The sequence below is a fragment of the Dendrobium catenatum genome, unplaced genomic scaffold (genome assembly GCF_001605985.2).
Source record: "Dendrobium catenatum unplaced genomic scaffold, ASM160598v2 fragScaff_scaffold_390, whole genome shotgun sequence".
Classification (NCBI taxonomy): Eukaryota; Viridiplantae; Streptophyta; class Magnoliopsida; order Asparagales; family Orchidaceae; genus Dendrobium; species Dendrobium catenatum.
Window position 1 is genome coordinate 870,976 of NW_021318852.1, and position 10,323 is coordinate 881,298.

Below are 10,323 nucleotides of genomic sequence, written 5' to 3' on the forward strand. Positions count from 1 at the left end.
TATGAATCCTGCTCTAATACCACTTGAAAGTTCGTTAGAGATATTAAGCCCTTATGAACTAGCCCGAGGCTAACCAAGAGGGGGGGGGGGTGAATTAGTATTTTAAAAATTTTTTACGTTCAAAATATAAAACTTAATCAAATCAAAATTCATCACAAAGAAAATTAAAGTGCAGAAAATAAATGCAAAAATAATAAAGGAAAAAACACACCAGATTTATAGTGATTCGATCAAACCTTGACCTATGTCTACTCCTTAGAGGCACTCTCTGAGTATTGCACTAAACTCAGTATCTCTCCTTTAACCCCCACAGCTAGGTGGAGAAGCCCTTACAAAATCACTTTCAACTTAACCGGTGCGACAGAGTAGCCGGGCCCTTTGACACCAAAGAGATCTTCTTCTTCCCAAAACTTCCCTCAAGGTGAGCCTTGAATCCGATGGTACTAAGGTGAAAGCTCGTCGGAGCAACCGTGTGGAACCCCTTCACACTCCCTTGAAATCCCCTCCAAGGATCTTCTCCCTCTCTCAAACTCGACCCTTTCCTCTCTCTCTTTCAAGCTCTATCTTCAAGTTTACTCCAAAAGAATAAAGCTTCAATGGCTGCCAAAGACACATAACATGTGCATTGATAAGCTTAAATAGAAGAGCTCCAAAAAGGCTTTTAATACACCAAACTGACATTATAATTTAGAACGATTGCCAGATCGTCCCGTATGATATGCTTAAAAAAAGAGCTTTAGAAAACCCTAAAAACTCAATTCCGATGCCAAATATCATCCAGGACGATCACAGGATCGTCCCGTACGATGTGCTTAAAAAGAGGGCTTCAGAAAATCCTAAAACCTCAATTTTGGCACCTAAAATCGTCCTGGAGGATCTCATGATCGTCCAATATGATGTCCATAATTTGACCTAATAGTCCTGAACGATATTAGGATAGTTCAGGCTGATTAGTACAAAATTATACAGATTGTCCAGGATGATATTGTGGATCTTCCAAGATGATTAGAAGAAGAATTATGATATTTGGGCTAAGACAATTTAAGAAAATCAAGTATGTCGGCAAATATCGTCCTGTATGATATACAAATCATCCAGGATGATCAGATTAAAAAATTTAACTAGAATTAATCCCCTAATCACAAGATCAATTTAGGCATGATTTCTATTGATCGTCCTGGACGATCAAGATCGTCCAAGATGATTAGAACAAAAATTAAATCTTAAAATCTTGCCTAAATTAGCATTGGCAGCTATTTTTCAAGATAATAAAAGATCGTTGTGGACGATTCTAGTACGATTAGTTCAAAACTTGATCTTCTGGATTTGACTAGATCTCACTCCCTGAGTGTGTGTGTGCATGGTCACCAAGCAAGCATACACCCTTACAAGACTTGACTCAAGAAATCAAAATTATATCAATGAATATTATAGACCTTTTCACAACATAACGTTATTAAACCCAATCTTGAGCTCTTATTCTTTATTTGATATTGTATGGTATTCCTGAAATATTAGTATACACAGAAATGAACATATATTACAAATACAAGTAGGCAATAAAAAGTGAGTTATAATATTTGTTATCATCAAAAACATAAACTCATAAGCTCGAGTTACAAAATTTGACTGGCCATAACCAGTGGCACAGTCCTTAATCAATTCGTTCAGTAGAATCTTAAATTTTCTTTTCCTTTCAGAAAGAGAAGGGAAAGCAAAATCTTTTTAGAATGGAGTGGGTGGAGAATGCGCTATAAGCGATGCGCTCTCTTCCCCAGTAGTAAAAAATAATGGATAAATCTACTACGAGCTAAATGAGGGGAATTAATGTATTGCTCAGGGACTTCATTGGTTGTATTCTTGGTTGTCTTAGTCATAGCAGCAGTCAGTGAATTCTTCCTTAGAGTTTTATCTCTTTTAACCCTTTTCCTCATATGATGAATCATGTTGCATCGTTGGGACTTGGTGATTTTCAGGATGGTAGAAGAAGATCCTACTTCTAAATTCCCAAAGACTGGGGATTCAGCAACAACTGGAAACTATCCCTTAGCCATAACAACTAACTGGGGATAAGTTAGACGAGTGAATAATGAGGGTTTAACAACTGTAGGGGCAGCTACAGACCCACCCTCAATATTGATCTGGGCAGGAGTTGATCAGATTGATTCTATAATTAGAGGCACACCTTCAGTTTATGGCACCCCAAAAGTAACTTGCAGATTATCAAATCTAGATCCAAACCTGATCTGGTTGCCCTCAGTAGACTGGGAAACAATAAATTTGATGTTGAATACTAACTTTCTAGATATTTTCTACAATTCAAAGATGATCCAAATCAAAAATCTGGTTCATCTGAGTCTATGCACTGAATCTTAATGCTGAAAGTTGCACTGATTTGATTATAACTGAATTTTTTGATAAAGATGGAGTGGCTCAAAGATTTGAGAAATGAAATGGTCCAGTTAAGGACCCTACCAAAGGGATCACAATCACGCAGTGTAGATTTAGAATGAGATTGATTAAGGATTGAAATGGAATAAGAATTAGATTTGAAAATGCTTAAATAAGGACCCATGTCCTTAAGAAATTCAAGTATACAAGTAAATACAAGCATAAGACTTTTAGGAGGAGAGGAGATAAATTAAGAATATATAATCTAAAGTCTGATTTTAACACATTAACTCGAAAACCATGTACAAACAGAAATTTAGGAGAGTCTAAGACACACAAATGACACACAGATGACATGCAAATGCCAGACGATAAATGGGTAGAACTCCTACCAGACCTAGGACCAATTCAGTGTTCTGGTTGGACATACACATGGCTTTTAGGATAAAGCCAAGTAACCATGGATTATGCTCACTCGTGTGAGCATGCTCATGCAAACAGTGGACTCAAAGTAAACATGCAAATGTCATACAACTGACAAATAGGCTTGGTTGACTCGATTTAAGGAGTTCTATAATTATAAAATTTAAATATAAAGATAATCAAATCAATAAAAATTATAAATAAAAGATAATACATTGAAATTCACAATAAAAATCAAAGAAACTAATTATACATGAGGAATTCAAAAAAAATTGAGAAGGATTTTGAATGAATTCGAAAAGAATTATAAGTTACTAATCACACAAATGACATACAAATGTCAGACTACAAACGGGCAGAACCCCTACCAGCCTTAGGACAATTTGGTGTTCTGGTTGGACATCCGTCTAGCTTTAGGACGAAGCCAGGTAACCATGGGTTATGCTCACTCGCATGAGCATGATCGTGCAAATAGTGGACTCAAATTAAACATGCAAATGTCATACAAATGACAAACATGCTGGGTTGACTCGATTTAAGGAGTTCTACAATTATACAATTTAAATATAAAGATAATTAATCAAATCAATATCAAAAATAAAATATATATCGGACGACAAAATTTAGGAGAAAAATCTGGAGAGTATCGTAACACAAAAGGGATTCAAAAATTTTTTTACAGAATTTTAAATAGACATGAAAGAACTCTAAATGATTAAACGTATGAGTGACTCAAAATGTCAGATGAGAAATAGACAACACTTCGGCAGGATCTAGAACCTACGCTGGTGCTGACAGTTGGCCCATCTGCTCAGCTTTTTAGGAAAAGCTAAGAAAATCATGACTATCGGTGATGATATATTTTTGGAAAATAAATAAACATGCAAAGACCAAGCAAAGCTAAATTGTCTGGATTAACAGGAGTTTAAAGCTATACAAATCAAAATCTCAATGATCAAATTAAGACAAATCGATGAAAATATATTAATTTATAAGCAAGAAATCAGAAGACAAAAATCTGATACAAGAGATTTAAAATCTCTAAAGAAATCTAAAAGACTAAACATGCAAATGGCACTCAAAATGTTAGACAAGAAACGGGGAGCACTTCGGCAGGATCTAAAACCTACGCCGGTGCTGACAGTTGGCCCATCTGCTCAGCTTTTTAAGAAAAGCCGAGGGAACCATGACTATTTGTAATGATTGCTATGAATTTTAAACTAAACAGGAAAATGAAAAACAAGGCTTGATTAACTATATTAGATGAAAATGAATCTATCAAAAACACAAGACAAAAAAAATTAAATCGTAATGGTAAAATCATCTATAAATCAATCGTAAGGACCCATGCCACAAGACTATACAAATCATCAAAGCAGGTAGTAGAAAACAAGTCAAAAATGTAATTTACATGAAAATTTATTAGCCCAAATATTTAATTAAACTTATATACAATTTTAAAAGAATTTAATCTTCATTTAAGATGGAGAGAGAAGTCTATCCGCAACGGAGTCGCCAGAAAAATCTGGGAGAATTTTTTTTAAATGCTTTTTAGTTCTTACATGATTTGCTTTGTTTGTATTTTAATAATTTCTTTCAATTAAATTTGCATAGTCGGACATTATACCACACCGGAGGATAGACTGATGTCCTTTTATTGATTTTAAAGAAAGAAGACTATAATTTATTTCTTCTAATCGGGTGCAGCGTGGGAATAAACAAATCATCCCGAATGATGATAAGCATATTATCCTATCATCTAATTAGATTAATGAAATATAAATTTATTTCCATAATCAAATATAGAAGGTATTTGATCCTCCTAAAAGAGTAAATCAATTACCTACCTATCCTTTTATTATAAAAATAAATTTTAAGGTATAGATAAAGCAAGGTCTACGTTCACAAATCTTTCCCCTACCTTAGAAAGGAAGCTAATATAGGATTTAGATTATTCTGGGATCTAGACTCCCTATAGGGGCAAGTCCCTATAGTTAATTGAATCTCTTAAGAGAATACTCTCGATTTAAAAGAAGACTAAATAATATCAAAATTTATATATAATTTTAACTAAATATTTGGGCTAATTTAAATTTTCATTAGTAGGCTATAGATTATAGACTTTAATACTTGATTTGGAAGTTTCGAGTTGTTTAGATTGAAGGAATGTGCAAAGAGAAGAGTGTATACAATCTGGGCTTCCCACCTTCATAGAGTGGACTGTCAGCTAACAATCCTAATCACAACAATCACCGATGAATGCAAGATTTAAGATAGCTCTATCCTAGGGATCAAGGAGTTTGTTAAAGAATTTTGAAATCATATGCAGATTAAGATATGTTAACAAAAACTGAAAATCTATCAACGAATACTAAGATGTATGAAAATTGCATTATATAAAAAGCTGATTTTATTAATATAGATTACAAGTTGGTTTGCAGTAATGTTAAGGTGGCCAGGCCCACCACAACAAACCAGGGTTCTAAGCCTAAACGAAAGTATGATCAACATAACTTCTTAATGTCTTCAGGCTCCAAGTCTTCTATGGAATTCCCAAAAGGAGCATGCTCCTTATGGAGGATATTATTTTTTGGAGCCCCATTAAGCAGTTATTTTTTATTATTTTACAGACTCAAGACACTGTACAACTTGATCTATATATAAGAACCTAGGAATTCAAAATTACATTTCTTTACAAGTACATCAGTCCTGGGAACATTCTACTTTATAGAAAAAAAAGCAAGGTAAATAAAAGCAGTTATGTAATTAATGAGTGCATTTGAGCAGTTATAGATGCAGGAAAGTAAAGCAGTTTAAATGCAGGAAAATGTTAAAAATTATTTTGATTAAAATAAATAAATATTTTAAATGTTTTAAGTAAATTCTAATCAACTTTAAATTTTAACTTGTCAATACACTTTATTAATTCTAAATATTATAGCAATTTTTAAATTAAATTTTAATAATTTAATTTATATTTATTAAATTTAATATAAGTATTAATTTATTGAGAATTTTATTAATTACATAACATTTATCAATTTAGTATATAATTATTTTAAATATTATTTATATTCAAGGTTAATTAAAAATTAGATTGTTTAAAATAAATAGAATATTTATAATATTCATCATGTTAAAATTTGTTAATATCTTTTATTAATTTTATTAAATATTTAAAGTATAATTAAAATGTTATAAAAACTTTAGATTTAATAAAAAAATAATTAAATAATAAAAATATAAAATTAAATTATTTAAATTCTAATGGATTTTTCTCTCTCCGTTTCTGTCAACCTCTCTCTCTCCCTCTCTATCTGACTCTCTCTCTACCTTTTATCTTTTCTTTGTACTTGATATGACTATACATTTCTCTCTCACAATCTCTCTAAAAGTTAAAATCTAGGTAAAATGTTTTAAAAAGCAATTTTGCATTTTCTTATTTCTACCAAAAACGTGAAGCCCGTTTGCGTGTGTGATTCTTTTTATTTTTTTTTTAATCATGATCCTTTTCCTAATTTAATCGTTATTAATGATCCTTCTTAAAATTTGCCCCATGATATTTCTTACCATGTAACTTACTGTAGGCCAGTTTTAAGTTTTATTACTATTGCACTTATTTGCAAGCTAGAAATTTGAGTCAAAGTGGAGACTGTTGGTTTATTGTACAGATTTACTCATATTTGCAGTTTTTTTTTTTTATGTATGTTAGTTTCTTCGTTTGCTACAGTTCTTATCTTCAATATAACACATTGATTGTTCATTTGCAAGATTTTCATAGTGAAATTTTTTGAAGTCTTTTTGATAATTTGTTGGAGAATATTTATTGGTTAATGATGATCGTAAAATGTTTGTAAAATGATTATAGACCAAAATTATATTATTAAAAATCTATATAATTAGCAGCTGTTTAAAATGCTACTATTTTAGAGCTTTAGTGGTGGTTTTATTTGCTGCTAATATGAAGCATTCATGACGGATGAAATCACTGCTATTGGTTTAGATTTCTGGCTGGTAAAACTGTTGCTAAAACTTCAAGATAGTGATGGCTTAACGTATTGTCAAAACTAGCGCATGCCAACCCATCCCCGACGGTTGCAAAATAGTTGCAAAATGCCTTTGCACCAACTATGGCAGACTTGCGAAGGTTTTGAGACCACTTCAAAAAATTTTTTTTTTGTGGCGGTTTAAACTGCATGAAATCTAATATTAAATGTAGTTGAAGCTTCCTTTTCTTGTAGTGAATTTGCTTTATTAAAGTAAGGAAATACAAAATAAATTAGGAGTGATATAGTTGGAAGAAACCTGTTCAGTGAATCGGAAAATTATTAGAACTGGTGTCCAGATTTGTCCGGACACCAATCCAGACGCGCCATGTCACCTAGATACACCGGGAACCAGTGTATCCAGGTGATGTGGCACGTCTGGATTGGGTGTCCGGACGTCCGGTGACTGGACGTAATAATTCGCCTAGTGAATCACAGGCATCAGCTAAGCCAAAAAATAAAAATAAAAATCCCCTGCTCTCCTCATGTCAGCACATAACAAATTTCTTTACAGTAGATAATTTTTTTAAAAACAATTTATTAAAAAGGAAAAGAGCGTGGCTTGTAAAAATAAATAATTTCACCCCTTTTTATAATTATTATTTTTCTTTTTCTTTACTTTTAATTATTGTTCTAATTATTAAAAAAAAAGAAAACCATATTGGCACTATATTTCTGAATATATACTCCTTATTTGTTCTTATTTTTATATAATTTATTACTTCTTAAATTATCATATTAAATTTTACATAGATAAAAGTCTTCATCATGAATTTGAGTCAAAATTCTCTTAGAGGAACAAAATTTCTTGCTTTCATAGCAGCTAGGTCAAACTTGGCTGCCTCAAAAGTCTATAAAAATAATAAATGTGGAGCAACTAAAAGTCATTAAAATTAAAAATAAAACTCTTATTAAAAGCAAATTTATTTTGACAACTACCGCAAACTTCCCATCGTGTTATACAACACCTCAATTATTTAAAGCTAGATGTAGAAACCTTTTCACTTGAATGAGGAAAAAATAAGGGAAGCTTAGAGCATGCCATCGTCTTTCAAGTTGTTTTTCTTCTTGATTTTCCTCTCTTACATAGAAATAATCTTGAGCCATGGCAGAGGAAGTTGCTCATCATCTTGTGGAAACCTCCAAAACATCAGGTATCCTTTCCACCTTAGAGGTGATCCAACTGAATGTGGTGGTCCTGATTTTGAACTGAATTGTGAAGGAAACAATACAATATTAGAGATCCACCGAAAAAAGTTTTATGTCATAGATATATCATACCGTGATTCTGAAATCATGCTTGTTGATGTTGGTTTGGCAAAGGGAAATTGTGTTAATCTTCCAGAAAGATCAGTTGATCCTGATGATTATCTCGGAGTGTTTCGGTTTGGGCGTGCTTATATAGGTCAGGCCACATTCATTAACTGCTCAGTAAAGATCGATGATCCAAGTTTTAAGATTGTGCCTTGTCTCAGCAAGAATAACTCACAAATTTTTTATGTATTATTTGAAACTTTATCAGTTGGAGACCTCCCAGTAAATTGCCATTTTCTATATACAGTTCCCCTGAATGATAATAGGCTTCATCATAGTATTTTTGATCAACTTAAACTAGGTTTTAGGATAAATTGGAATCCTCTTATCAATTCAACAGCAGACGCCATTCACAATTGTGCAAAAATTATGGGGAAGTAAGTATATAAACTATTCATATAATAAGTTCCTATTATCCATCTTCTAATTTTTATTTCCTAAATGCAGTCTCGTTTTTATTGATGGTCAATCAACTGAATCCTATAAAGAAGAGATGGGCATTACCTTATATGATTTGATATCTCCTTTTCGTTTTGAAATTGATTTCTTGGCATGTCTCCATAAAGAGCAGTACAAGAATTCAATATTAACGTACTATGCAGCAGCAGTAATTTTTTTAGTATTGGACATAACACTCCTAATACTAGGTAGGAACATGCTTTCACTTAAATAGTGGAATTATAGGTACAAGACCAACTGACGACTAAATTACATTCTTGCAGTTTTATTAATAATTGGAAGATTTCTATTTGCACCATTATGTGTCCTTTCATTCCTTGCGTACAACTTATTCAAGCTTTCGGTACCTGTTGATATTATTGAGAGGTTCCTACAAAATCAAAAAGCTCTCTCACCATCAAGATATTCATACAATGATATCATAACAATTACAAGCAACTTTAAAGAGAAGTTAGGACAAGGAGGCTTTGGGTCCGTCTATAAAGGAAGGCTCCCTGGTGGTTATTTGGTTGCTGTGAAGATGTTGGGAAAATCCATGGGTGATGGAGAGGATTTTATTAATGAAGTATCTACAATCGGTAGGATTCATCATGTAAATGTAGTGCAACTTGTTGGATTTTGTGCTGAAGGCTCTTATAGAGCTCTAGTTTATGAGTACATGGCTAATGGGTCTCTTGATAAATACATTTTTTCTTCAAACAAGAAAAATAGAATCCTTAATATGGACAAGCTTCTTGAGATTGCCCTGTCTGTGGCCAAGGGACTTCATTACTTACACCAGGGGTGTAATATGGGGATTCTTCATTTTGACATCAAACCTCATAATATCCTTCTTGATCATAAATTCACACCAAAGATCTCTGATTTTGGCTTAGCAAAGTTGCACCCTAAGGACCATAGTCTGGTCTTCATGAGTGCTGCTAGAGGAACAATTGGATATATTGCACCAGAATTAATATCAAGAAGTTTTGGGACTATTTCTCATAAATCAGATGTATATAGCTTTGGCATGCTTCTAATGGACATGGCTGGTGGGCGTAGGCATAATGACCTGAAAGCAGAAAATTCTAGTCAAGTTTACTATCCTTCATGGATTTATGATAAGCTACAAAAGACGGAGTTGTCTGAGAACTTTGAAATTTTTGAGATTGATGATTTAGAGATGAAGCTATGCAAGGTGGGGTTGTGTTGCATTCAGACAAGACCTGTAGATCGCCCTTCCATGATCAATGTTGTGGAGATGCTGGAAGCTGATGTGAATTCCTTACAAATGCCACCAAAGCCTTTCTTTTCTTCTTCACATTCAATGTCTCAAAGAAACATTTGTATGGATTACTCTGTACATGAGCTTCCAATAATTTTAGAGAACTTGTAAGCCATGCAAAAGATATAACACTAATAGAAAAATTCATTTAATGCATAATTTTGTAAAGGTTATTACATTTAGAATTACCATTTAGGCTACGTCTACTTAATTTGAAGGAATAGAAATGGTTAAAATGAAAATGAAATGGATTCATAAATCTAAAGAGATTAAATTGAATTCATGTCCACCGATTTACTTTGTAGAATCGAAATTCTGTGAAAAATAGTTTTTTTTTTTTCCTTCTTTCATTAATTGATTGCGGAGAGATTGAGATTTTCTTTCGTTAGGACTAGTAATGTTTAAGTCTCAATGATGACTCTATAA

The 10,323-nt window shown here is 32.7% G+C and overlaps 1 protein-coding gene across 3 annotated transcripts; it reads left to right on the top strand.

Annotated features, from left to right (window-relative positions):
• The first annotated feature begins 7,845 nt into the window (after positions 1 to 7,845).
• LOC110109672 (LEAF RUST 10 DISEASE-RESISTANCE LOCUS RECEPTOR-LIKE PROTEIN KINASE-like 2.5) lies at positions 7,846 to 10,049 on the top strand. Of its 3 annotated transcripts, none has more exons than XM_020840857.2 (3): positions 7,846 to 8,551; positions 8,622 to 8,821; positions 8,897 to 10,049. In XM_020840857.2, exons 1-3 carry the CDS (start codon positions 7,899 to 7,901, stop codon positions 10,006 to 10,008), a joined length of 1,965 nt encoding a protein of 654 aa, XP_020696516.1. In that variant the 5' UTR covers positions 7,846 to 7,898; the 3' UTR covers positions 10,009 to 10,049. The 3 variants fall into 3 exon arrangements, with proteins under 3 accessions (XP_020696516.1, XP_020696517.1, XP_028549796.1); XM_020840858.2 differs by having other exon boundaries at positions 7,847 to 8,014; XM_028693963.1 differs by lacking the exon at positions 8,622 to 8,821 and having other exon boundaries at positions 7,847 to 8,265.
• Positions 10,050 to 10,323: the final 274 nt, after the last annotated feature.

Bases quoted from the DNA above. Each gene is read 5' to 3' on its own strand.
- LOC110109672 (XM_020840857.2), top strand. From the start codon at position 7,899: ATGCCATCGTCTTTCAAGTTGTTTTTCTTCTTGATTTTCCTCTCTTAC. The intron at 8,552-8,621 runs GTAAGTATATAA...TCCTAAATGCAG, and splicing joins TGTGCAAAAATTATGGGGAA to TCTCGTTTTTATTGATGGTC. The intron at 8,822-8,896 runs GTAGGAACATGC...ACATTCTTGCAG, and splicing joins CATAACACTCCTAATACTAG to TTTTATTAATAATTGGAAGA.